General features: G+C 47.6%; 1 protein-coding gene across 2 annotated transcripts in view; it reads right to left on the bottom strand.

The window, feature by feature from the left end:
- Positions 1–230: 230 nt before the first annotated feature.
- The window catches only part of ZZEF1 (zinc finger ZZ-type and EF-hand domain containing 1), a 92,140-nt gene continuing 64,479 nt past the window's right edge, over positions 231–27,891 (bottom strand). For both annotated transcript variants that reach the window (XM_065908976.1, XM_065908977.1), the window contains exons 37-55: positions 27,200–27,369; positions 25,026–25,176; positions 23,498–23,637; positions 22,865–23,142; positions 21,881–22,055; positions 21,024–21,156; positions 18,794–18,993; positions 17,150–17,269; positions 15,016–15,207; positions 13,914–14,014; positions 12,502–12,637; positions 12,015–12,374; positions 10,975–11,118; positions 9,316–9,484; positions 9,055–9,153; positions 8,470–8,635; positions 5,151–5,304; positions 4,558–4,629; positions 231–2,773 (exon numbers count right to left, since the gene is read on the bottom strand). In XM_065908976.1, coding sequence (XP_065765048.1) covers positions 2,693–2,773; positions 4,558–4,629; positions 5,151–5,304; positions 8,470–8,635; positions 9,055–9,153; positions 9,316–9,484; positions 10,975–11,118; positions 12,015–12,374; positions 12,502–12,637; positions 13,914–14,014; positions 15,016–15,207; positions 17,150–17,269; positions 18,794–18,993; positions 21,024–21,156; positions 21,881–22,055; positions 22,865–23,142; positions 23,498–23,637; positions 25,026–25,176; positions 27,200–27,369 — 3,041 coding nt within the window. In that variant the 3' untranslated portion in view covers positions 231–2,692. The remainder of the gene's footprint in view (positions 2,774–4,557; positions 4,630–5,150; positions 5,305–8,469; positions 8,636–9,054; positions 9,154–9,315; positions 9,485–10,974; positions 11,119–12,014; positions 12,375–12,501; positions 12,638–13,913; positions 14,015–15,015; positions 15,208–17,149; positions 17,270–18,793; positions 18,994–21,023; positions 21,157–21,880; positions 22,056–22,864; positions 23,143–23,497; positions 23,638–25,025; positions 25,177–27,199; positions 27,370–27,891) is intronic.

Genomic DNA, 27,891 nt, shown 5'->3' with positions numbered 1-27,891 from the left:
AGGTGACTGTGTGTGTGTGTGTGTGTGTGTGTGTGTGTAGGGGAGGGGCAGGAGGAGCTACTGGGAGGGGAATGGGAGCTAAGAACCTTTCTGATTCCTTCCCACCCCAAGGCCTTGGGAGTCTAGAAATTCCATCAGTACAGACTTGGTAGAAACTCCAAGCATCATCTTCATAAGCAAGGCAGGAGGCGGCGAAGAAAGGGAAAAAAAGAAAAGCCCACACACAAGTGTACCTTTTTATATAGAATTTGTACAATATATTTCTCTTCATTTGCATATTTTACCCACAACTCAACATCCATTTTACAGGCTGAACTTACTCAGCTGATATAATCAAAATTCTTTCTTTCAACCAAATAAGAAAAATTCAAAATCGTAAACCCGTAAGAAAACAAATTAAAAACGATGATGAAAATAAGTCACTCCCCGTAAGGAACAGCGTCTGTCTGTACAATATACATGGTTTGGAACAGATTTCTTTATAGATTAGGCACATGTTTCCACAACACCTTCATTCCTGCCAGTCCTACCTCACTCCAGGCAGTCCCGCCTCTTAAGAAGGATCAGAGGGCTGTCCGTCTGGATGGAAATCACTTTTGGATACTGCTGGCCCAGCTGGGGACCAGGGGAGTGGGCCTGGCTCAGCAGCGCCACCCAGTGGCTGGAAGCAGAGGCGGTGGGAGGCAGGGCGCTGGGCCCAGCAGGGCGCGGGCAGTAGAGCAGCAGTTGTGGGTGAAGGGAAAACGGAGGCTTACTCTATGCAAACTGAATACAGAGAGGCCAGACTAGCAGGGGCGGTGTACAGAGAGAAGCTCTGAGGAGCCCAGCATTTTACAGTTCTGTCTTCCTGGTGGGAGGCTGGGGGGCAAAGCCAATGGCTGCTGCCATGAGGGGTGTGGCCCCTGTCTGGGGGGTGAGAGGGAGCAGCGAGTACGCCATCTCTGCACCGGTGAGCCTGAGCCGACGGCAGGCACCTCTCCTCCCAGGCTTGGGATCTCTGTGACTTCCCTCCTCACTGGGAGACAACACCTGGGGCTGGGCGGGATAGAGCCTGGGGCCTTCCTTGGGGATGCCAGCGGAGCAAAAGGTGAGAAAGGGGTGTCTACCAAGCCAGCAGCGCTCGTCTACTCACACCCCAACACCATGGGAGACCGGGCCAGGCCCGGGCTGTGCCCATGTCAGGGTCCTGGGCTTTAGGTCACCAAGCCCCGGGTCCTGTCCTGTTTCCATCTCTTGTGAGCTCTCCCTTCCATAAGGGCTCCACGTGCAGCTTGGGGTTGGGCCAAGAATCCAATTCTAGGGCTGCAGAAGGTTGCAGCACTTCGGCTTCCTGACCCAGAAGGTGGAAGTGCTCCAGCAATAAGGGGATTCCAGGACCCCACAGCCTTGGGCTCTGCAGAGGGGGCTTCCAGGGCTGTGGCATGTGGATCTGCTCAGCCTCGCCTGGCTATGATGAGCCTTCCGTGGGTTTCGCCCTGTGTGTGGGGTGACATGCTTGGCCCAAGATCCCCGCCGTAAGTGGCAGCTGGCTCTAAGGTTCTTCAAGTGACGAGTCCCACTGAGGCTTTGTCCACGGCCCACTTGCCAACCCAGCCTCACACTCCAAAGCCTGGCTTTGGAAAGAGGATAATCATCGGCGCTTCAGGGCAGGACTACAACCACCGAAAGGAAAGCAGAAAGCAGCATTTGTTAGAACTGATGTAGTTATTGCTAGACAGGTGACGGCCAGATAACCATGGAAAGTCCCAGAGGCGGACGTGATGGATTACCACGACCGTGGAGCAGAAATACAACTGTGTGGTTTTTTTGTTTGCTTGACTTCTAAAATAAGATCTCCTCTGATAACACTTTGAGTCTTTGGGTTCAGACACTGAAGAGACCTTCAAGATCTGCTCCTTCCACACAAACCAGTGTGTCCCCCTGAATGACTGATCCACTGGTCGTGCCCCCCCGAGGCCCTCTCAAGGGAGTCAGTGTGGTTCTCTCTAAAAACATGAGGTGGAAACTGAAATATGTGTTAAAACAACAACTAAAACAACGCGGCTGAGCTGGGAGCTGTGCACGGTGGACGTGCGTGGCGGCCTGCTGGCTGTTCCCAAGGGCACTTGTTCTCACCAAGGATTTCTCTGGGACGGCCGAGGCTACTCAGGGGGCCAGCATGGCAGCAGGTCCTGTACTGAATGGTGGGGGCCGGGTGGTGGCCAGGCTCTCACTGCTTTTGGTTTAGACGACCCAGTCTCAAGAAGCAAAAGCAAAAGAAGAGCTCCCGGGCCAGGCTGCTGCTGAAGGTCCTGCTGAGAAACGTGGGTCCAGGCAGACCCGATCGTCCCCTGAAGGGCAAGTGCAGGCAGTTCCAGCTCAACGGAGACAGAGCCCTTCCCAGAGAGGCTGCGGCCGGGTCTTCAGGGGCTGCAGCCTCTGAACAACCTTCTCAAAGGCCTGCAGCTGGCGCCTTCTGAATGATTTTGCATTGCTCTGCTTGTTCTCACATGCTATGGGACGCGTGGGTGCCTCGCTATGACACAGGACATTCTTGGAGACGTGGCTGCTTGGCATTCTAGTCGGGGTGGAAGGGGGGAGCTCAAGGAGAGTCGGGCACCGATGCCACAGCTATCATCCCGAATGAGTGCAGGCATCTGCTCTAAGATCCTCGTGGGCAGATTAGCGAGTTCCATGCACGCCACACCAAGGGCTAACACTCAACGTTCCAGAGGCGGGTGGCCTTGTTCGGGTAGTTGATGGCCAGGCTGATAGCAGCGATGTTCTGCAGAGCCTGTGGAGGGAGAGAGTTATCACCATGGTCAGGAAACCAGTCACCTTCTGGGTCATTAAGTGCTGACAGAACAAGACCGGCAGCTGAGCACTGGGGGGGTGCAGGGGAGAGGCAGGGCAGGTGTGGTACCCCTCACCTGGGGTGCCACAGTCTAGAGTGAAAGAAGCAGCGATCAAGACACATGGAGACTCCACAGGTCGGCAGAATCCTCGCTGCCCTGAGAGAGGAGCAGGGGCAGCACTGGGGGCTCAGAAGACACCTCGAGGGCAGGGGGGATCTGGGAAAGCTCTAGGGAGTAGGGCAGCAGCACAAAAGTGTGGACAGGAAGAAACAGCCAGTGGTGGGGCCCCCAGAAGCAGAGCTGGGAGGGCAGCCGCCCTGGAGCCAGGCCAAGGTTGGTCTCCAAGCCAAGACAGCAGGAAGAGGGGGCGCAGATGGGAAGAAGGGGTGGAGGCTGGGAGAAGAAGCAGAGCACTGGTCCAGCAGAGTGGACGGGCTGGAGGGAAGTGAGGAGAGAATGAGGGTTAGAGGCTGAACACCAGGACAGGCAAGGGGGAGGAGCGCACGCGACGTCAAGCTTTGGGAGTCACGACCGTCAGATGTCAGGACTGCACCGTGTGCCGTGACTCCAAGGGTTGCAGCGGCAGTGCCGGCAGGCAGCTGACAGGAGCTGGGGCGGGGAGAGTTTTTCCTCGGCCTACAGGTCTCAAGACAGTTCACACAAACCCCTCTGCAGTGGACGGGGGGTGCCTGCTTCTAAGCCGCACCCTGACCCTTTCTTGCAAGAGGACCAGCCTACGGTCTGAGAAAACCTGCCAGGAAGACAGTGCAGAGCTCTGGCCGGGAGTCCCAGCTGGATGGAGGCCTCCTTGAGTGAGACCCCGGGCATACCTCTCCCTGGAGCCTCAGCGGCCCCATCCGTCCACTTTGGACGCAGACCACACGCTCTACCATATCCAAGGACTGAGCCTGAGGGTCTCACAATGGAGTCTGGGGCCTGGGAGCTCCCGAGACCCTTCCAGAGGCCCTGCACTGTGAACACCCTTCTCACATTAACAGCATGACACTATCTGGCTGGTCTCACTTTCCTACTCTCGCGAGGGTACGGGGGAGCGCCCCGCAGGTTCCTGTCTGACAGCTCAGCCGGAAGCAGAAGCGGCTCTGTGAAGCCAGCTGTCTTCCAAGAAGGCAGACAGAAAGGGGAGCTGCAAAAACGGAACCTGACGCTGCCCTTCTCAAAAACTGTTAGGTCTTAAAAAATACAGCTGGTTTTCACAACTGTATTGCTAAACATAATGAGATGATGATTTAAAAAAATAAATCGACAAATAAGTGTTTAATATTTCAATTTCTAACGTAATGTCTAAATTTAAAATCTGCTTTCTAACAGTATATATCAATCTCTATAAGGCACATAAACACAAGCTTTTGGGGATCCTCAGTAATTCCTAAGTGGAAAGGGGCCCTGGGGCCCAAAAGCTGTCAGAGGAATTCTCCAACTAGGGAAGAAATTTATATCCAAAAATATCTGAAATCTAACTCTATGGAAACTTTAGGGATTAGCCAAACTATAAATTTAAGACACTGGTTGTTTTGGTTTCAAAGACACAAATTCTTGCTGGTGTCTCCTGACCCTATGGTTTACTATGAACGTCACTGATAAATGGGGCTCAGCTGCTGTCTGTGACATGAGCAGGAAGTGGCTGACTGGGAACAGAGCTCCGTGTACACCCAGGGTGGAGCCTGCACCGGGCGCGGGGAGTGGGGCGGCGCGGAGGCGGTACCTGCGCGGCGCAGCGGAGGAGGTGGTCATCAGTGGTTAAGGCCAGCAGGTAGTCCTGCAGCAGGCCGAGCTCCTGTGGAGAGAGCAGGGCGCAGCGGTCAGAGGCCACCTCCCGGGGATGGCGCCTACCCACGACCCAGGGCCACGGAAGCCTCAGTGGGACATGGCTGCTTGCTCCGCCGGGCACCTCACCGCCCACCTTCCTTGGGAGCCTCGGAAGGAGTGAGATGGGGGGAGCCACGTGTCCGGACTCACCCGCAGCCTCCTCACTATAAACCCAGGGGGTAGGCTAGAGAGCTCTGAAAGGCCCTTTCAGCTCTCCTGGTCAATGAGTCTATTGTGCTGAGGCGGGGAAGAAAGGAGGAAGAAAAAGGCCGTTGGTTTGTTTTCCCAAACTCACTGCTGTCAAGGGCTGTTTCCCTCTTTGGCATCAGGCCTGAGCAAACAGACAATCACACAGGGCGGACTGGCTCCCTGGGGTCGGGGAGAGGGGAACCCCAGGCCCCAGGCCAGGCCTATCTCCCTGCGCAGTTCTGCTGGGACCCCGACGACACCCCAGGGCTCGAAGGGGGGAGCAGAAGCACAGACCCTCACCTGGGCGCGGTTCTCGGTGACAAAAAAGAGCTCGGTGAGTGCGCGATGCAGCGGCAGGAGGATGCCAGCCTGGGTCACGTCCTCAAACAGGCTGTACTCCATCTGGGTGAAGAGCTGCCACAGGGGCTTCAACAGCGTGAGGTCACAGAGGTCACTGTGGGAGGAGGGGGGCAGTTTCCTGGGATCATGCCCACCAGACATCAGACAGAACTGCAGCTCCGAGGCTCCTTGCCACCCTGACATCTAGTAAAGTCAGGCCAAGCCAGTTCCAATCACCCCCCTCACCCGCTAAACAGCCCCAAATAGTTGCCAATGGCAAATAAGAAAAGGGGCAAAATCTCAACTTCAAACCAGAACTCCGGGGACAAGGAGACCCTCCAGCACATTCACACAAATCAACTTTATGGATCTTTAAAAATGGTTGTTAAGAAGAACTTCCAATGACAGCAGAAAAAAACCTCCAGATAAATGTTAAGTAGAAAAGACCAAGATACACAACATAAAATTGCAAAAAAATTTAAAAATGCACATGTAGTATTGTGTGACCATATTTAAAAAATCGTAATAAACACACCAAAAATCTTATCAGTGGCTGTCCCTGTCAGTTTTCTAGATTTTCTATAATGCTCACCATTTTAAGTAATCAGAAAGGAAAAAAATATCTGATTTAAAAGATAATGGCAACCATTGTTATGATCTTAAGCTCATAAAACAAGAAATATGCTTATAAAGTTGCTCAGGACAGACCTCTATATAAAGCAGAGTCCTCCTCACTCAACAGACGCCTGTTGAGACTGCACTGATGTTTTTTACTCAGAGGGAGGTTGTACCTTAATTCCAGTTTAAAGTCCTTCAGAGGAGACACATTATGATTTCTTGGACTTACTACACGATTTTATACATTTATAATCTACAGTGTTGCCTTTTCTTTTTAATATATGATTTTTAAAAGACTCCTGATTATACATTTAAGTGTGATCCTGGAGTGAATCACTTTCTCCCAGAGGAATAAGTCTTCATAAAGTAAACCAATGGGAAAACATGGTTTGATTTAAAGAGATGGCTTCACAGTTGAGTTTTCAGGACAGCACTGAAGAGGGAAGGAAAAGGCACCTGCAAACTCATGCTTGTGGCAGAACTCAGGCAGTTATTCTGTGGCCGCCCATCCCCTGGGGACCGCCTTTTCCCTCTGCCCGCTCCAGTCTTGGCCTCTGGGACCAAGGGGCTGTGGGAATGTCCTTGGGAAGGAGGGTTGGCAATGGGCAGCAGACTGCAGAAATGTACCCACACTGCAGCCTGGAAGGGCTCTCCCGTCTGATGACAAGAGAGATGGGACACATGCTTCATACACATCACACTGTACTCAAAAATCTACTTAAAACTGGGTTAAAGACTTGGAGGTAAGACCTGAAACTGTAAAACTTCTGGAAGACATAGGCTGTAAGCTCCCTGACACTGGTCTTGGCAATGATTTTATTTTTTTTTTTTTGGATAACAAGTGGGACTCCATCAAACTAAAGGGCTTCTTCACAGCAAGGGAAACAATCAACAGAGTGAAAAGCATCCTATGGGCCAGGAGAAAGTATCTGCAAGTCACATATCTGACTAAGAGTTAATATCCAAAATACACAAGGAACTCATTCAACTCAATAGCAAAAAAGAAAAAAAAAAAAAGAAAAAAATAGGCAAAGGACCTAAAGAGACGTCTTTCCAAAGAAAGCATATAGATGGCAAGCAGGAACACGAAAAGGTACTCGATACCACTAACCATCGGGGAAATGCAAATCAAAACCACAATGCAGCATCAACCTCACCTGTGTTAGGATGGCTTCCATCAAAAAGATAAGAGATAACAAAAGCCAGCGAGGATGCGGAGCAAAAGGAGAACACTTGTACACTGGTGGTGGGAATGTAAACTGGTACGATTTGAAAAACAGTATGGACGGCCCTCAAGAAACTCAAGGACTACCAGATGATTCAGCAATAACATCTCTGAGTATATCCAAAATAAATGAAATCACTGTCTCAAAGAGATTATCAGTACACCAACATTTATTGCAGCATTATTCCTAATAGCCACATGTCTGGAAATAATGTCTCCTGACGGATGAATGGATAAAGAAAATGTGGTGTGTACATACACAATGAAACATAATTAAGCTATGAGAAAGAAGGAAATCCTGTCATCTCCAAAAATATAGATGAACCTGGAGGACATTATGCCAAGTGAAGTAAGCTAAAGGAAGACAAATACTGCATGGTATTGCTTTTATGTGGCATCCAAAAACAGTCAAGCCTGTAGAAACAGAGAGTGAGAGTGGTGGCTGCCAGGGACTGGGAAATGTGGGAAACAGGGAAAGGCTGGTAGAAGGGCAGAAACTTCTGGTTGTAAGATGAATAAAGTCTGCGGATCTATTATACAACATGGTGACTTAGTTGATAACAGTGTATAACACCACAACATAGGAGAGCAATTTGCTGAAAAGCACATTGCAGACAGAGGGTGAAATTTTAAGTGTTCTCACACACCACAAAGAAGGCAAACATATGAGGTGAGGGATGCTAGTAAATTTGATTGTGGGAATCCTTTCTCAATGTATTAATATAAAGAATATCAAGTCATCATATTCTATACTTTTAATACACTATGATTTCATTTGTCAATTATACTTCAGTAAAGCTGGGGGGGTGGGAGGAAAAACTAAACAGTCTAAAATTTATATGGACATGCAGGGTCAAGTAGCATCTTCAAGATAAACTCGAAGGTGAAGAACCAGGTTGAAGGCTTTATACTGCCAGATATGGAAATTCGCTATAAAACTATAATATATAAGACAGCGTGGTACTGACACAAAGGTAACCAAAAAGACCACTGAAACACAAGCATCAGGGATGGATCCATGTGCACAAGGACACTTTTCTGTGACAAAGATGGCACCGCAGTGTGTGAGGGGAAAGATGGGCTTTAGAGTCAAGTGGAGATCCATGCGAGAAAAAAATGTGTGTATACAGAGAAGCTTAACTCTACCCTTCAAATCATGCATTAAAATTCATTCCATGAGGACTGTTGATCTCAATATAGAAGAAAAAATAATTAAGCTTCACCTTCATGACCCCAAGGTCAAGTGAGGCAAAAATTTCCTAAACAGGACAATGAAAGCTCTGTCATAAAGGAAACAGGTGAACTGGAAGACACTAAAATCAGAAACTTCTTTTCACCAAATACACCACTAACAGAGTGAATGGCAAGCCCTGAAGTGGGGGAGATACTTGCGATACAAATACTCAGCCAAGGAGTCGAAGCCGGAAGGCAGTTTACCTGTGGGAACAGCACCGCACGATCCTCAGGAGCAGGTGGATGGCTTTCAACCGTTGATGACCAGTCTGGCGGCAGGCCACACCCACCAGCCATTCCCAAATTTTGGCCAACGGGAGGTGTGGCACAACTCTTTCTTCTGACAGCATCTGCTTCAAAATCTCAAATCCTGGCAACCCCCACAAAACAGATATTTTAAAAAAGACATAAACTGCTCAAGTTTTAATAAATAGGATGAAACCACTATGATCATTTAAATATTGCCTGAAATTACGCCTTATGGAAAAGCAACATGGGAACATTTTCAGTTCTTCCTTTTTTGCAAAATATCCCGGTGAATTCTAAGAGAACCAGGATCTTTCCTTGGTCCTGACAGGTAGCTCCTCTCTCCAGCTGTAGAGAAGTCACAACCTCCCAACTCTAGTACATTCACAAGTGATGTGTGTGGGGCTTGTGAGAAAAATTCGTTGAAGTCTCACAGAAAGGCATCTGCTTTGGTTTTAACGAAGACCAGTGACTTAATGGCACCGACACCCACGAGGGCCCGGAGTAGGGAGAGCACACGAACGGAGGGCCCAGCGCACACACCTGTCTGGAACCGCCCCAGGTGTCCGGCCGTCACAGTGAACCTGTAGCCCCACTCGGTGTTGCTCATGTCAGAGGTGAAGCGGTAATACAGAGTGTCTCCTGGGCACACAAGAAGCACAGACAGGTCAGGACACTGCAGACAGGGAAAGGCCCGTGCGGACTTCCCACTAAACAGATGAAGCCCAGTTCCAAATCCTTCAGCAATTTCCCTTCTCAGCACTTAGCATTAAGAGTCTGTATTATCTGGTATTTCTTTACTACCTGGAAGCTCAAAATCTTTCCACTTCTGTTGAGACCCACTGAAATTGTGTCGGTCCTGCTGGAAGTCGCTGCTGCTGGACATGGCTAGCTCATCACAGCCTTCCTCTGTGTTGCATTGAGGGTCGAATTTGATGGAGAGGTAGATGGCACCAGGAATGTGAACTTTGTCCTAGGAGGGGAAACAAGGACACACGGCCGTCAGTGGTCACTGGACAGTTCCCGAGGGCTTCCTCATGCCATGTCCTGCAGTCAGAACTGGGCCTGAAGAAGCAGTGAGTCAGGGCCCCTGCCTCCAGGAGCTCTGGGCCCGGCTGGGTGGGGAGGATACACGCGGCTGCCGACATGGCAGGAAGGACAGTGTGCCGCCTGGGGCACAGCTCGAGGGAGGGGAGGCGAGGGAGGCAGGGGCAGAAAAAAGTCCCATGGAAGGGATGCTCCGGTTGCTGTGAAGACTGAGGGGGACGGGACAGGACTGTCAGGGAGGGAGGAATGGAGGAAGAGGTGAGACATGAGCACGTGGGGATGTGCTTCAGGCAAAGGAAACAGCATCGGAAAGCCTAACGAGTTCAGGGGATAGCAATGAGCTTGAGGTGTCTGAGGTAACGGGTGCGCTTCGCATGCACACATGCTAAGGAGATGGGGATGGGGTGACGTGACCCTGCAGAGGCTGGGAGGGACAGATGGAAAAGGGAAGGCCGTGTGTGCTAAAATGAAGCGTCAAGACTTGTCTGGACAGCAGGGGGCGCCCCGGGAAGGCGGTAAACAGGAGAAAGCCTGGATTAGGTTTGTGCTGTACCAGGATCACCGCCAGCTAGGGTGTGGCAAGGCCAGGGCTGGGGCAGGAGAGAGGAGCAGCCAGGGGGACCCAGCGAGGGGGAGGGGTCGGGGCGGCAGAGAGGTAAGGCAATCCCTCTGAGGTCGAACGCAGTGGCTCGCTAGGTGTGTTTACGGGGCAGGGGGTGGCGGGGTGGGGAGTGGGGAGAGTCCAGGGACTGGGGGAGAAGAGGCTAAGAAGGTAGAGTGAGAAGGTTTACATTCTGTAAAACAAACTCTCAGCTGTCAACAAGCACATTCTAGATGCATCTGTCACCCAGCTACTCAGAACGACAGCTCCCATATTTTGAAAGGAGCTGAAGAGACACGAGCAGCACCAAGCCTATGGGGCCCACTAAGGCCACCCCGCCTTCTGCCTCATCCAAAGCCCCACCTCTCCCTGTCCAGGTGCAGGGTTAAGGATAAAGGAGATGAGGCCTTTCAGTTCTGGGTAATTAAACAAAGGGGACGGAGTCCCCCAGGTATGGCCGGGTCATCAGGAGAAGGACAGAATGAGGATGGAAAGTCTGCCAGAGACACGGAGCTCTCAGTCCAAGGAGTTTGCTGCAGGACAAGTAATCTCTCCTCCAGGGTGGGGGTCCCTCTGGTTTTCTATCACAACAAGGTCAGGAGAAGAAAGGACTTGTTTGTACAGAATCCTGGGACTGGCTTCAGGGAGGCAGATGGCTGCTGAGACTAAGGGAGCACTTTCTCGGCCAGGTCTGTCGGATGGGGGGAAAGAACCACAGTGGGAGGTGATGAGATTCGTGCTCCTCAGTAGCCCTTGTGGGTTCTACCAGTCACATGCCCCGAGGCTGGGCGAGGCTGGCTGACCCTGGCTCATACCTCGAAGTTGGTGTTGTTGTTATACGGGTGTTTCGACTCTCGCACTTGCACCTCCATTCCTGGTTCCTCCATGAACTGGCAGGCAGCCAGGGCCATGGTTCCCAGCATGCTCTCCCGGCAGCCTTGGAGCACCTTCTGCAGGATCTGGTGGGACACAGGCAGAGAACAGGGCAAGATGATGGAGCTCAGCTGGAGACCGTGCCCAGGGCTCCTGAGCTCTGCCCTGTGGGTCCCCCAGTTCCTGACAGCAGGACGTAGAAGAGATGCTTCCAGCCCTGTGAAAGGCTGCTAAGCCAGTACCACTTTGCAAGGCTCAGTTGAAGATTTGATTTTAAAAACAAAAGATGGTCACCACCTGAAAACCTGAAATTTAAACTAGAGCACTGAACTGAAGAGAATGCATAGACTTTGTAAGATACCATGTCTGCCGCCCAGAAGCTGGGAACCTGGGCAAACCTCCTGGGTTTGATTTCTTCACCAATAAAATTCTCCCTGGGTCATGATGTAACACAGGTGTAAGTGCTGGCAGAGTGTCTGACCTGGAGCAGATACTCTAGAAATGATCATTTAAAACAGAAGATATAAACCTTTCTGGAAGGTTTCCTATATTATGGGAATAGGCTGTCACATTCGTAACTAACCCAGTCCCCTGGACTTCATGCTGTGTGAGATCCCGGGGGACATGAGAAGAGACAGGCCAGCAAGGAGAGCTGGACTTCGAAGTCTGAAAACAAAAAAGGAAGACTGCAAAGGTGGGATTTGTGGGATCGTTATTTCAAATACTCTCCGAGCATCCCATCTGCCTGGGCCGTGAGCTTGGCTCCAGGCCAAGACTTGGGAGACTTCAACTATGACCTGAGTCTGCTTTTGCTGGGTTCACACCTATTGGGGGGCTGAACAGCCACACAGAGAACCTCACTCCAGGAAGGCACCCCCTAGAGGAAGCCTGTTCAAAACCCCCGCAGGGTACTTGGGGCGGGGGGCAGGGGGCAGAGAGGAGGCGCAAGCAGAGTGCGTGCCCAGCCCAGCTGCCTGGTTACCTTCTCCCACTGGTGCTTGTCCTCCAGCTGCATGAACATGTCCAGAATGTAGGTCATGTGGGCTGGCCCGCTCAGCTCCAGGATGTCCTCGCTCACCGGCACGTGCCCGGGCCACTCGGCAAGCAAGGACGCCAGCACGTGGCGGGCGTACAGGACGGCTGTGGCCTCGTTCACGCGGAAGAGGTAGTCCCGGACGGCCCTCTTGCTCTTGCAGTTGAGCTCCTTGTGCAGCAGGGCGGCGCTCTTGCTGCGCCGCTGCTTGGCATAGCTCTGCTGCAGCTCGCTCTCCGTGCTGGAGATCAGCTTCTGGGTCACGGGGTTTGACTCGACGGTGGCCTGCTCGCAGCGGACGGGCCTGGACTGCAAGCCCAGAGAGCCCAGAGGCCTCAGTCACTGAGGCCTGGCCAACTCACCCCTGGGGTGGGGGGCAGGGGTGGGTAGACACCCTCCTTCCCAGGGGTAGGGGTTGGTGGGGGGCCCCATGTACCAGGCAGGGCAGGATGATCATGTCTGTATCCACGGCCTTGGCACTCTGCTCGTCCAGTCTTAGACTCCGGCTGGGCTGCCACCGCTGAGCCAGGGTCCGGATCCTTTCGTCTGTGGTGAGCTCGTCCCCATCAAACCTGAAGAGAAGGAAGGAGCACAAAGCTGGGCATCTGTGTTCCAGAGAGGTGAGAGTTTAACCTTCAGTGAAACTTGCAGAAATGCTGATCAGAGTTATTTGCCTGTTACTAAGGAATTAGATAGTACGGTCCACCCTTCCAACACCAGACTCACAGTGCTAATCTACCCAAGCAGGCATGCCTGGAGGCCTGCAGTGGAGATGGAAACCGTCCTTTAGGATCCATTCTCCCTTTCATTTAGAAACAAAGTTTTAGCAAGATACACAATCACCCAGGTGGAGACATAGTTCCAGTCCTCCCAGCAGCTGGATACTGCAATGCAACCGGGGTCATGCCAATGGGAGGCCAGGGAGGTGATGTGTGCTGCATTCGGGGCCTGCCCTCAAGCAGCTGGGTTAAGGAGGTGCTCCATTCCCCACCTTCCCCCTTTCCTCTGGGGTGGAACTAAGACTGGGTGTGGGAGAGCCTGCCCTGATGACACAGAGGTGGTCAGCAGCTATGGGGACACCGGGTCACTTGGGAAGCAAACTGCCCACCCACGCTGGGCTGCTGCCTACCTCTGGACTGTGGCGGGACAGGACAACAAATTTCTGTGCCCTAACTGAGGTAATCCTGCTTCATTTCACAAAGGATTCGAGCTTGTAGATAAGAAATACATATGGGAAAGCAGAAATACGAAATAACAAAAGAAAATGAAATCGGAATTGGAACTAAATTAGAATAAGAAATCAAAACCAGGATGTGAGGAATGGAAGAGGAGATGAGATGCAGAAACATAAAATTCTCCATAAATTTAAGAGCTAGGCTCAAGAACTAGCTCTGAACTTCCTGGCCAAGATGAAGGGTATATTGTTATAAGATACCTTTCATTAATATACCCTTGAGGAAAAAACAAGAAAATAATGTATACAAGTGAAAAAAAAAACGAAGACTACTTTGATCAGAATGTACCAGAAGTTCCTGTTCTACACTGCTTGCTCCCTGGATTGATACAGGAGAGAAACCTTGGTGTCTGTGTCAATCTCTGCATTCATAACTAGTTTCCTCTAAGAGGCAGACTGCAAATATGAAGTTCTTCCTAAAGGAACACACAATACAACTCAAAGACGAGCCATGCCACGTGGCAATTTATGAAGCCAGCTTTCATGTCACTTTATGAAGACCTGAAAACCAGTCCTCCAGCTGCTTCTGGCCTCTCAGATCTTGTCAGCAGGAGGTAGACAGAGTCCTACCCTCACTTGTTCCTTTGCTCCTCATACCTCGGCTGCATCCTTACCTCTTCTGAACCTCCAGGAAGAAAGAGTCGGTCCTCTTCATCTGCAGTTCGTATATGGCCCGGAGAATGTGCAGAGGGGCATTGAGGGCATCGTGAGCCATCTGGAGGCCACGAGGAAGAAACAGAAGAGAGAAAATTTGAAGTGCCTCAACACATTACTGATAACCTGAACTCAAAAGTGATAAAACAATTATTTTCTATAGTTACTACAAGTTATAATCTAAGAACATCACATCACTTAATTTAAGAACATCACACTTCATGCATGTAAGATTATAAGCTCCAAAATATGGATTATAAAATCTGCATTACTATTATAAATTCAAAAGAAAATCTCCTAGTTCTGAAGTCCATGTTTTTGGTACTTTACTTTTATTTGTGCCATAGTTATCTGTGATTGTGCATTTGTTAAAGATTATATAGATGAGGGGGTACAGCATGTTACTTTAAAAAAGGAAGAACAAAAAAGCAAATAAAGATGATAATTAGAAAAAAAAAAATTATACCAACAAAATGTAATGCTAGTAGTCAATAATTACTTACCAAATGGTATTTATTCACTGCTAGCTTTCCTGCAGTAGCTGCCTTGCCCTCAAGTATGACAACTGGCACGTAAATCTAAGTACTAGACTTTCTTTTGATGTTTTTGAAAAGCTGTATTTGCTTTTCTTACATCCACCCCATAGTCTCTGTTTACTCTTCACATAGTTAGAGCCTTTGAAGTCTAAGCCTCTGCCCATTTTCACATCATTTTGAGGAAGAGTGGATTTTCCAGGGAAAGTAAGGATGTACTTGAGAAATTATGAGGATGGGCCTGACATTACATGCCAAACTTTACATATAAGTATTTGCACACGTAGTTTATGGGAGAAACAATCTAAAGTTTTTGGGTCCACGACTCCCAAACATTAAGAACTACTGTTGAAAGGGTTTTTCCCTCCTTCCAGGTCAGTTCTGTACAATTTAGAACGAGTTTCCCAGAAGTGCATTCACAGGACATCAGCCTGAAGCATTTCCACGTGGAGACTAAAACTCTGTCCAAGCCAAAGAGAATCCATTCCTAAGTCCCGTCTTCACGCCACACCATGACCTAGGAACATACCAAGAAACATATCCTGGTGGGCTCATCCAGGCTCTCAAGAGGGTCTAGCTTTTTCTGCTCCTGGTCACCAGGGCTGCTGACCGACCGTTCCGCCTCCTCCTCCTGATCCCCTCGTTCATCCAGCTCCAGCTCTCCATGCTCAGTCAAAGTGTTGATCTCCTTTTTTGAGGAGTACAGCATGATGGACAAAATCTAGACAGAACAAAAATCAGGCAGGGCAGTACCTGAGTGTTCAGTGTGTGAGAAGAACTTTAGCCCTCAAAGGGTAGAAAATATCTGACTTGACTCTTTAAAAGACATCAGAAATTACAGAAAGAGTGTAAAATTAGGTGGTACAGTGGATAGGAACTGCCTGCCAATGCAGGGGACAAAGGTTCGATTCCTGGTCCGGGAAGATCCCACATGCTGCGGAGCAACTAAGCCTGTGTACCACAACTACAGAGCCTGTGCACCTATAGCCCGTGCGCTGCAAAGAGAGAAGCCGATGAAATGAGAAGCCTGTGCACCCAACAGAGTAGCCCCCTCTTAGCACAACTAGAGAAAGCCTGAACACAGCCACAAAGACCCACCACATCCAAAAAAAGTAATTAATTAGTAGATATGGAAGCATGTCCAATCGTACTTATAACCAAAGACATGCTAACTAAAACTTCAAAGGACCTTTGTGTTTATTAACTTTGCCACTGACAGCAAAAGTTGGTATCATCCTTTTAGAATGCATTTTGGTGAAACGTAAAGACCTATACCGGAGAAGGCAATGGCAGCCCACTCCAGTACTCTTGCCTGGAAAATCCCATGGACAGAGGAGCCTGGTGGGCTGCAGTCCATGGGGTTGCTAAGAGTTGGACACGACTAAGTGACTTCACTTTCACTCTTCAGTTTCATGCGTTGGAGAAGGAAATGGCAACCCACTCCAGTGTTCTTGCCTTGAAAATCCCAGGGACGGGGGAGCCTGGTGGGCAGCCGTCTATGGGGTCGCACAAAGTTGGACACAACTGAAGTGACTTAGCAGCAGCAGCAGCAGTAAAGACCTATACAAATGCTCATAACCTTTGATTCCACAACTCATCTTTTAGGAATAATGTAAAATGTGTAAAAAGTTATACTCCTGATACAGTCAAAGAAGCATTTGTTAATGGCAAAAACTGAAGTCCAACTTTATGGATCATATGCAGCCGTTAAAAATGATGGTTATGAAAACTACCCAGCAACTTAGAAAAACGGCCATCACAAGACTTCAATATATCTCAGTAACATGCTCCACTATACAATCCAAATCTATGTATGCAATACAGACACAGAAGGAAAAAATTCAGAAAAGGGAAATACATGAAATACTAATAGTAGATGAGCCTGGAGGGGGTGAAATTTGGAGTTTTTCTTTTTTTCTACTTTTCAAATTTTCTGCACATAAAAAAACGTAAATTTTTGAATGTAAAAAATTTTAATTACAAATTTTTTCTATTTTTGCTCTATTTCCTAAACAGCAAGAGTGCAAAAGCTCACCAGGTAATCTGTGAATATGTTTCAGCATATTTTCCTAAAAACTAATCATATCCTCTTGTGACAACTGAGAGCTGCTTCCTGGACTTCAGGCCTCTGTGTGACAGAATGGTCGACCGAGTGACCCCCATACGGCAGCAGCCTTCCCTGCCCTGAAGCTGGCATTTGGCACAGAAATACCCCAGGGAACCACAGTAATTCCACTAAGAAAAATCTAAGGCTTATGGAGAAAAGCAATAAAATGAATATTATCAACTGAAATCCTACATAAAGTAAACATAAGTGGAGGACAAATTTAGAAACTGATTTTAGCTCAAAGGAACTTTAAGGGGAAATAATAATTCAAGGGCAGATTTATTACCATGATATAATGGTCAACCGTGTGTTTCCACAAATTACTTCTCTTCCAATATTCTTTGGACAAACATCAAATGCATTTTCCCTGACAGGGGAGGACAGGTGTCATAATCTCTATTTCCAAAAAGGGAGACAAATATAAGACACTGTTTTAACAACTGCGCCGGATGAGAGTGTGCAGGGCAGAACCAGCTGTGACTGACTGGTTGTTCTAACTCCCAGGCCTGTAAATCTGCAGCAGGAAGCGGTAGCAGGAGTCACCCTCGTCCCTTACTTCCAGGTCCCGGAGGAGCCACGTTTTACTGAAGCCAGTCCCTTTGCTGCACTTTTTCACCAGAAGCTTCAGCAAATCAGTCTGCAGGAAGGTAGCGTGCGTCTCTTCAAAACCATGAACCTGCCAAACAGAAAAAGAATGATCTGCAATTGCCTCAGGGTGAACAAAGTCAAGGGTCACTCAGGGAGAAGCTGGCCCCTATCAGAGCCCAGTCTCAGCTCTTGGCCCAAGCCTACTTTCTGGTGAAGACTCCAGAGTCCATAGGAAAGATGAAACTCTGAACCTGAGTCATAATCTAAGTCTGTCCACTCTCTAATTCATTCACTTGACAAGTATTTCTGAAGCCTCGTACATTGTACGTGCTGAGTCCTATGCTAAGAACAGAGGGTTTATGTCCCTCTCCTGCTCTCTGCCTCCCCAGTTTCCCACTGTCCTGCAGACTGAAGTCTGAGTGCCTATTCATGGCTGACAAGGCCCTTGCAGGCTCCCTGCCTGCCTGTGTCTCCTCTCCTCCTCAGCACTGTCCCGAAGCCCTGAGGTGTTCCTTCTGTTCCCAGACAACCAGGCCTGCTCCTGCGCCTGGAGTTTGCTCTCTCCCAGCATGCAATACTCTGCCCAGACTCCTTCTCTACCACCTCAGATTTCACCTCTTCAGGAAGGCTCTTTCTGATTCCTGTGGTTTTCCTTGCAGGCTCTTTGGTGTCTCCCTCATAGTTAAGGCTGAAAGCTCCATGACACCAGGGACCTTCTTTCTAGTTCAACACTATGTAATCAGTTCCATCTGGCAGCTGGTGCTCAACAAATATTTACAGAATCAAGGGTCCAAAGGCATAAATGGTCTCTGCCCTCAGGGAGTTTATTTTCCCAAACCTACTATAATGCAAAACCACTAAAACAAAGTAGATTGTGATAAATGCCATGAAATCAACAAACAGCAGATGTGTGGTCTCAAGCCTAAAACTATAAATTCTCAGGGCTGGGCCAGAGCTGAAATGCCACCTAGACCAGTCTTCCTGTGGTGCTTGAGTCCTTTCATGTCCTCCTTGCCAGTGCTGCCCAACTCAGGGAACTCATAAGCCTTCCAGAGGAAATCCTTCTTCTTGGCTAGTTCTGTTGGGAAGGTTATCCTAAAAGTGATCCCTCCCTCCCTCCCGATGCCCCTCAAGTAGTAGAAGAATCATGTTCCCCACAAGTCAAGGCTTCTCATCTCCATGTCAGTTACTGCCCAGCTCTTCAACTTGTCTGCCTTCTCTCACCCTAAATGCCAAACCTACTGCTTACAGATCCCATAAGATGTTAGTCCCCTTTATTCTCCCTATGATGAACCAGAAGGAATTGTGCTTCAGCAGGAAGTGAGAAACTGTTGTCAATTTTTCTTCTCATCTTCCCAGGTTATGTGCCCATAAGGTAGTAGTACCTGGTTTCATGAGGCAGGACTGAAAAATTACAGAGAACCAACTACTGGGAAAATTCTGTTTCTTCCTTAATGCTATCCTTGTGCAAGGCCCCAGTCATTGCTAAAAATAATCAAGATCCTATGATTAACTATTCATTGAAATCAGATGATACTTCCTTCTAGTTAATACCCTGCAAGTGTTAGATCACAGCCAGACTGATTAGCAAATGGAAGAAACTCAACATTACCTTTAGGGTTTTATATAATCCTTTGAGGGCCAGGGACAGGACCCAAGTTGCTTCCACTGCCTCGGGACAATGGCTGTCCACGCTGGTTTGCAGAAGGTGACTGGCAATAAAGGCAAAGTGCTGAGAGTATTGGCTCAGCTGGGCCTGGGAGTCACTGCCTTCCTGTCCTCCTCCTTTCTGGGCCAGTTGGTAGTCCTTCACTGAAGGATTAAGAGAAAAATCTTAAATGTAGCCAGAGAAAAGAGACACATTTTGTTTATTAATACTTTGGCTATACCATTTACAGGATCCTAGTTCTCTGACCAGGGATCGAACCCAAGTCCACGGTAGGGAAAGTCCCAAGTCCCAACCACTGGACCACCAGGGAATTCCCCAAGAGACACCTTTTGAAGAATTACAGAGAATGATGGCTGACTTCACAGCAGAAACTATGAAAGCCACAAGAAAACGGATCAATATCTTTAAAATATGCTAAGAAAAAACTCTCAGTCCACAATTTTTTACCCAGCAAAATTGTCTCTCAAAGATGAAGTCAAATCACTGATTTAGACTTCCACCTTAAGAAACCAGAAAAAGAAAAAAAAGAGCAAATTAAACTAAAAGCAGAAAGAAATAAGTAAATTAATAATGAAAAGATAGAAATTAGTGGAACAGCAATCAGAAATAACAGAGAAACATCAAAGAAACCAAAAGCCAGTCCTTGGAAAATATCAAATAAATTGATAAATCTCTGGCTAGGCAGTCTATGCAATGAAAAAGAAAAGATGCAAATTACCAAAATCAGGAATGAGGGAAGGCAGCTGATACCCCATGCGAGGTTCAGAGAAACTAAAGATCTACATTTTATAAGACCTAAATTTGTTTCATAAGTGAATGGAGAGATACACCATGCTCCTGAATCAAAATACTCAGTATTGTTAAGACATCATTTCCCTCCATATGAATCTACAGATTCAATGTTATGTTGATCAAAACCCTAGCAGGTTCTTTAATATAAACTGATAAGCTGATTCCAAAATTTAAACAAAAAGACAAAGGAACTAGACTAGCCAAAACGATTCTGAAGAAGAATAACAAAGTTGGAGGACCTGATTTTTCTCTCAACACTCAAGAGAAATCTATAACACTCCAGGGCTTTCTTTCCTGGTGGCTCAGTGGTAAAGAACCTGCCTGCCAATGCAGGAGACTCAGATTCGATCCCTGGGTCAGGAAGATCTCCTGGAGAAGGAAATGGCAAACTACTCTAGTATTCTTGCCTGGGAAGTCCTGTGGACAGAAGGAGCCTGGTGGACTATAGTCCATGGGGTCACAAAAGAATCAGACTAAACAACAGCAGTCAAGACAATGTGGCATTCAAGTAAGGACAAATATATAATATATAGATTAATGGAACATAATAAAATCCATAAACAAACACCAAGATATATGGGTCAATTAATTTTCACAAAGTTACCAAGATGATTCAATGGAGAAAGAATAGTCTGCTCAACAAATGGTCCTAGAATAGTGTAAAAAAATAAAATAAACCTTGACATTGACATCAAACTGTATACAAAAATAGCATAGACAGTGCTTAATATTGAAGCTAAATTATAAAGCAGATTATTTTAAGAGCAGACGTGGGCACATAATAATTAGACACTCAAGATCATTTGGGATTTGGCAATTTAAATCAAAAGGGCACTTTATGATAATACCTTCACTGTCCTATTGATGAAGCAAAGTGGAAAGTGACACGTATGCCAATACAAATTATATGAAGTTACTTTACATTCCTGTAGCCACCATATGTTTAAATTATCCACTAGAAAACAAATGATATTGGCAAATGAAAAAAGTAGATGTTCAGAACCTAAACATCTGGCCAATCCCGAAACAGAGTCATATATATAAAATAACAACATAGAAAGAGCCTTCAAAGTGATCCCAATTCAACCACACCATTTCATAGATGAGGAAAAAGAAGTTACATGTCACTTCAGTTGTGTCCAAAACTCTTTGCAACCCTACATGGACTGTAGCCCACCAGGCTCCTCTGTCCATGGGTTTCTCCAGGTAAGAATATTGGAGTGGGTTGTCATGCCCTCCTCCAGGAAAAAGAAATTCAGAGAGCTATGATTTGTTTTTTTTTAAATTCATATGCAGGGGCAAGAACAAAGATATTTTAACTGATTTTAGCATATACAGAAAATCTGCTCTGATTCTTAGATAAAATAATTATGCTTGGGACCTGTTTTCCTCTTCCGGGTTTTGACATCGACGATCACAGCCCTGTTCTTCTCAGTAAAGTGCTTCAAGATGATCACATTATGTGGTTCATTGGCATTATCCATATATACACAGCGAGTCCCCACACAGAGGACCTAAACAACGACAGAGAAAGAAAAGGAAACTCAGCAGCACATAGAACACAGTCTCTTTGCTCGTGCCACTGACTTCAGCAGGTAGTCAGGGTCAGGATTCTTCCCATCTCTAAGTCCAGGGTTGGCACAGGCCTGGCACAGAACTTGTTTAAGTGCCTGCTGAATGAAGCCTTGCTTTCACAGCCTTCATTGTTCCAACTAGTTGAAAATTAGAAATGAGATCAAACTGAAGGCCAAAGTGAAGAACAATCATACTTTGAAGTTCTCTGTAACTTATTAATAGGGTATTCAGTTCAGTTCAGTTGCTCAGTCGTGTCCGACTCTTTGCAACCCCATGAATCGCAGCATGCCAGGCCTCCCTGTCCATCACAAACTCCCAGAGTTTACTCAAACGCATGCCCATCGAGTTGGTGATGCCATCCAGCCATCTCACCCTGTCGTCCCCTTCTCCTCCTGCCCCCAATCCCTCCCAGCATCACGGTCTTTTCCAATGAGTCAACTAGTTACCTATTATTCAAAGCCAACTACTGGCTAATAAAATGAGTCAATTGGCTAAACTGTTAAAAAGGTAAGTTGAACAAACCATCCCCAAGTCTTGAGAATATACCAGTACTGTAAAAGCAAATTATGTAAGGAAAAAAAACTCCCAAGGATATATGCTATAGGAACTTTGATATGCCTGATGAAGACAGAAAGAGGAGACGAGGCCTTCAGAGAGGTGTACCTGGGGGAAGCCGACCAGCACCAGCAGCGTGAAGATGTTGGTGTGCTTCAGCTGGAAAGGCAGCTGCTTGATGCAGTGGTCTGTGAAGGTGGCAACGACGTCTCGCCACAGAGGGGCGCTGTTGAGTGACCGCAGGATCTCCGCCATAGAACACGCCCAGTCCAAGCCCACGCGGCTGGAAGGCAAGAGCGCCATCAGGTGGTGGTGCACAGGCCCCAAATTCAACGCATCAGCTCACCACACTCCAAGGCAGACCCATAAACATGTCAACGAGCCATTCACTGGTTAGTAGTTTAAAAACTACTAGAATGATGCTTTTCAAAAATGATAAGTGGGGGGGGGGAAATCATCAAGATTTGTTACTTATAAATACTCAGTCTATAGTTATGGTTTTAAAAATCTCTACAAATGGTCACACACAAATGTACACTTATGCACACTCACATTCATGCACAGAAAAGAAGCTTGGGAGGAAATATATTTTAAAAAGCACCAGGGAGTTTCCTGGTGGCCTAGTGGTTAGAATTCTGGGCTTTCACTACTGTGGCCTGGGTTCAACCCCTGGTCAGGGAACTGAGATCTGCAAGGAGTGGTGAGGGGCAGGGATGGGTAGGGGGAATAAAATAGCACCAGACACACTGACAAGGTGCAAGGCATTGGTTTTATAATGAAAATAGATCTATTTTCTTCAACCTCAAAGCCTGTACCTATTACTCTCAGGAAAAAGCAAACCAGAATATATGTCACAAGAGAGGCTGAATCAGCAGACAGAACCCAGGCGGCAACAGCAGTTCTAATGTGGGTTTTAAGTACAGCTTTAATATCAGTTGATAATGTTGCTAATAAAACTAATTCTATTCTCACAAAAGATCCCTAGACAATATAGGGGCAAAAATAGCACCGAAGCACGCTGAAATTAATCAACAGCCAGATCAATGACCTAAAGAAATGAACACCAAGGTGGGATAGAGTGGGGGTGGCTACCTGTCCAGACACACAGCCCCCAGGCTAAAGAGCAGGTGGGTGGTCTTCCAGCCGTCTGGCACAACTGAACTGTCCCCAGCTGCAAACAAGTTGTGTTTGGCTGAGAGGACCTTGGTCACGGCGGCATCTACCTCCGCTGGTAAAAGGCGGATGATTAACTGGCCAAGGAGACCCAGGGTGAGGTGGTAGGTTTCGTTCAAGTGGCCTGCGTTTGAGATCACGACCTGGAACATGAGTGGGAGCACGTGCTCCAGGTCTATCAGGGGGACTGCGGGATCCTGTTGAGAGAGGAGAAAAATCTGTTCAATAAGACATCTAGGTAACCACACCAACTAAACACTCCATTGTCTTCATGTATTATTTATAACTGGCCTGGTGCCAGTGGAATTATGCAGTGTCTTTCACAAATGGCTTAGGTACAATTGACTGTAAAATAAACATTCTCAGGCATCATCTTACAATCTTACTTCCAATTCATATTCTTACCCCAGGGATATACAGATGATCGCAATTAACATTTCAGTATATGGCTTTCCAAAAATTTTTTCTATGCATAACACTACCCTCTCATGCACTCTTTCAATCTTTTTATTTATTTTTTCTCTTTTTTTTAAATGCCATTTTGTCTCTTACCGAGTTTAAGGGAGGTAACATGGCTGCTAGTAATCCCAAAATCCTCTTCTGGGAACACTCCGCAAACACCTGCTCAGGGCTTGGAATAACTGCCTTTTCCTCAATGGGCTTCTGAGAGGATGCTTCTGAATTTTCAGCATCTGAGTTATAAAACAGCAAGCTATCAGATTTTGCCAGGTTCCATGCATGTATGAAGAGGCAGGTAAATCACTGTACTGCCCTGTGCCACTACAGCATCAAGTCAAGACTTTAAAAACCCATTACTGAACACGTCTTACTCAAGGAAGCCTGTCCCGATCACCGTTTTACTGTCGAGCCTGCCCTCCCATCTCCCCTCTCCAGTCCCCGCTCTTTTGTGCTCATGGCATCTAATTACCTTTTAACACACCATATCACTTTTTTACTGGTTGGTCATTGTTTGACTTCCCTTCTAGAATTGCCCCCCCCCCCCCCCAGTAATGTATCACAAACACCTAGAAATGTTTCCAGAGCACAGCAGCAACTCAATAAATCCGTGACGGCTAAAGCAACCGTACGTAACCAGGAATGCTGATCTTCAGATGGGATCGGACCAGAGTAGGTTTTGATGATCTGGACTGACATGGAGTGTCAGACTGCTTCCTGAACTTAGAATCAGGATCTGCAGAGATGAGCATCAGCCCCTTCTGGGACAGGGCAGGACTCTGGGTGCTCAGCCCTGCCTCTGTCACAGAACGGGCACCAGGGAAGGACCCTACCTCCCCAAGTTGCCCTGAGGAGGCTGACATTCGCTGCTAGTCTCCTCGGTCCACAGCACCTCCATCTCCTGGCACTTCAACTGTCCTGCAGTACAGCTCTGACCTCACCACCATCCCCAGCAGGGCCTCCACTGCAGGGTGCATGCACCTCTCCACTTCCCCATTTCAGGGCTCCACTCCCTCCCCTTCCTCCCTACACACCTGCCCCACAGACTTCTCCATGGATTCCTTTGGGGATTTCTTCTCTGGGGCTTTGCTCCTCTTGTCCTTTCTGCCCTGAGTGTTCCTCCCCCCAGCAAATCCCGGCACTTCTGAGGTCACCTACAGGCCTTCTTTACAAGGGCCTTATATGGACACAGCATGTTCAAGTCGGATCCCATCACTGCTACCACCCACTCAGGCCTCTCTTCTGGACAGAAGCACATCCCACCTCAAATTACAGTTACACACACCCTGTCTTAAACCCTCCCAGGCTGCAGGCCTCATGAGGGCAGGAGCTACGTGTCCATTTGTCTGACCTGGTCCCTGCTTCCTCCCCAGAGTCTAGCACAGTGCTTGGCACACAGAAGGCTCTCAGTAAATCGGGGAATAAGCAAGATAGGAAATTAGATAAACAGGATGAAAGAAGGATGATTTTCAAAGTGGTATCAGTACTATCTGAGGCAGAACTGAGAAACCATGCACCCTTGGGTACTAACCAGCTATAAATTGTGTGCAAGAGATAACTCAGAGATGGGCATGTGTGCATTTTAAGATGAAAGAGATCAAGGTAATTGTCAAAGAGTTTTTACCTGGAAGTCCTATAGGTGTGCAGGCATCTGAAGGTGAGTCTGAAATTTGAGTCGGGCAGGAAGGATCCTTCCTTAATGATACACCTTCATTGGCCTTACTTCTCTGCTTGCTATCTAAAGGTCTGACTTCCTTAGGAGCATCTCTCTTCCCCTAAAAACAAATTGGAGAGTGAGTAAACTTTTATGTGAAAGAAATCTTAATTTTTTTACATTCAGACAATTTAAAAAATCACTAGCCAAGGACTTCCCTCGCAGTCCAGTGGTTAAGAATCTGCCTTCCAGGGGCTTCCCTGGCAGTGCAGTGGTTAAGACTTCACACTCCCACACTCCCAGGGCAGGAGGCCTGGGTTTGATCCTTGGTCAGAGAAGCAGGATTCCACTCCCACGAAGCACAGCCAAAGAAAAAAAAAAGAATCTGCCTTCCAAGGCAGGAGATGCAGAAACTGCAATTCGACACATAGAAGACTAAGAGAGAGAGCCAGGGGCAGGGTACCCTTCGTGCACACAGCTACTGATGGTAAGAGGACCCAAAAGGTATGGATACCTCAGGAATAAAAAGAATGCCCCGGGGGTTCCTTAGAAAAAGGCTGATTCCAGTCCCTAGGCAGGGAAAGCCTAAGATAAGCCTGAAACCTCTTTTTGTATCAAAAATTAAAGAAGTGCTCAAGGAATAATCAAGACAAAGCAAAGGACACAAAAGCCAGCTGGAAGGAGCTTCCACTAGCCAAACATGGGACAACTTGAGCATCAAAATCAATAACAAAAACTAAGATTTTAATCCACTAAATAAAAAAATTCAAGTCCATTTTGATAAAAATTAGTGAATAAGTAGACACACAAGGAGAGCCGTGCTGATTGGTGGCACATTATATGATGCTGGGGCTCACAAGAAGATACAATTCTTCTCAGGCTCAAAGGTGAAGACAAGACTGCTGATTTAGCCCGACTCTGCTGGTGATGTTTACCCTGTCCCACCACAACCTGTGGATGGGAACAGTGCTGCCTGGAGAAGGGGTTTTGTGGTCACAGCAGGCTTGAAGGTTATTACGTCATCTGTCCTCGTGTTGGCTTTCTGGCTGAACGAAGCTAATGGAATTTTCAAGCTTTTGCCATCTCTGCTTTTGTCCTCCTCTAAAAGAGGACAGGATCCCAGGGAACGATAAGCACCAATGGGGATCCTTCATGACAGAGACAGGGGACAGAAACAGCAGCAGCTCCTGAGTCAAAGCCGGGGCGCTGACAGCACCCACTCAGGCTCTGAAGGCAGCATCACGGAACCTCTGCTTGCTCTTGCACAAAACGATCTTCAGTGTCACTGTCAGAGGTTCCATCTGGATCCAGGAAGGCTTTTCTTCTACTTCAACAAGCACAGGTAAACTCTTATAAACTACCTATGTAAACTACTTGGTAAGTACTAAGTACTTACTTGGTAAGTACTTACTTGGTAAGTACTAAGCACTTAGTATCACCTGTTAGTTGACTGAATATAAAAATAGTTTCATGTATATAGTGTTCACTACGGGCCAGAAAGGAACCAACCTCTTCAGGTGTGTAATCTTACTCAATCCTTATAAAAACCACAGGAGGCGGGGAACAGGAGTAGTTAACACCGACAGAGCCTACCATGAACACTGTTTTAAGCACATTATGTATTTATTCATTTTTGGCTGCGCTAGGTCTTAGCTGCGGTACTCGGGGTCTTTGTTTTGGCATTCGGGCCTCCCTCAAGCTGTGGCGCCGGGGCTCCGGAGCACATGGATTCTACAGTTGCAGCGTGAGGGCTTCTCTCTCATTGTGGTGCACAGGGTCAGCTGCCCCATGGCACGTGGGACCCTAGCTACCCAGCCAGGGACTGAATCTGTGTCCCCTGCATCGGCAGCTGGATTCTTAACCACTGGACCACCAGAAACTCCCGTGAGGACTTAAGACGTTAATTCAGTGTGTGTGATGCATGTAAATCCTCACAACAACCCCAAGGAATAGCTACTATTCTCCCTTCATTTTACTGAAGAGAAGACTGAAGAGACGTCGTGATGTGACCAAAGCCAGACAGAACAGGGACCCACACCCCGGCAAACTGGGTCACAAACCTGGACCCTCCACACTGCTCCTCTGCTGCCTCACGTGACAGCTCTGGGCTCACCTCTGACTGCAGAGGAAAGGACTGTACTTACACTGCGGCCCCCAGCAGGGCCTGCGTGGGCCGGCTCCGCGGCAGCCCGCACAGCTTTCTTCCCTGGCTGCTCCTCTGACGTCTGGGTGGGCACAGTGACTGGCAGGGCCTGGTTTTCTGGAGGAGAGCCACCATCTGGCAATACACCAAGCAGAGCTAGAGCTTTAAGACCTAAACGTGGAAAGCAAAAGAGGTTGGTTAAAAGTTTTATAAGAGGGTTATTCCCTGCAAATGCCATAAATCACTTTACTACTCTATGGAAAGAGATGGCTGAGCTTCTCCACAAGCTGAACCAGAGTACTCAATCTAATCCCCCCATCCCCATTCCACACATCTACTCAGCTCCTGACTTCAGACACTAGAAGTTTCGATAGCGGGGTCCACCTGTGCTTTATTAACAACAGAGGACAAAAGATACAGGAGGATTGCCTGTTTAGAAAATCATAAACCTGAAAATTTTATGGAGCCCCACACAACGAGGTTTTTAAGTTCTCCCTGGCAAACAGTTAACAAGACAGATCTGAAGCACCAGTGTTACCCACCGCGACTTCATCCAAATCTGACTCCCTAATGTTTACTAGAGTGAGGAGTTGGTCTGTTATTCTGAAAGGAATTTATAATGCCAGTGTTTCTCTCAAATGCATCTGGAGATTTAAAATTAAGTTCCAGGGGACCTCCTTGGTGGTCCAGTGG

Source organism: Muntiacus reevesi, chromosome 18 (assembly GCF_963930625.1).
Source record: "Muntiacus reevesi chromosome 18, mMunRee1.1, whole genome shotgun sequence".
In the NCBI taxonomy this organism is placed as follows: domain Eukaryota; kingdom Metazoa; phylum Chordata; class Mammalia; order Artiodactyla; family Cervidae; genus Muntiacus; species Muntiacus reevesi.
Note: the sequence above shows the minus strand (reverse complement) of the source record. Positions and strands in the feature narration are given on the sequence as shown.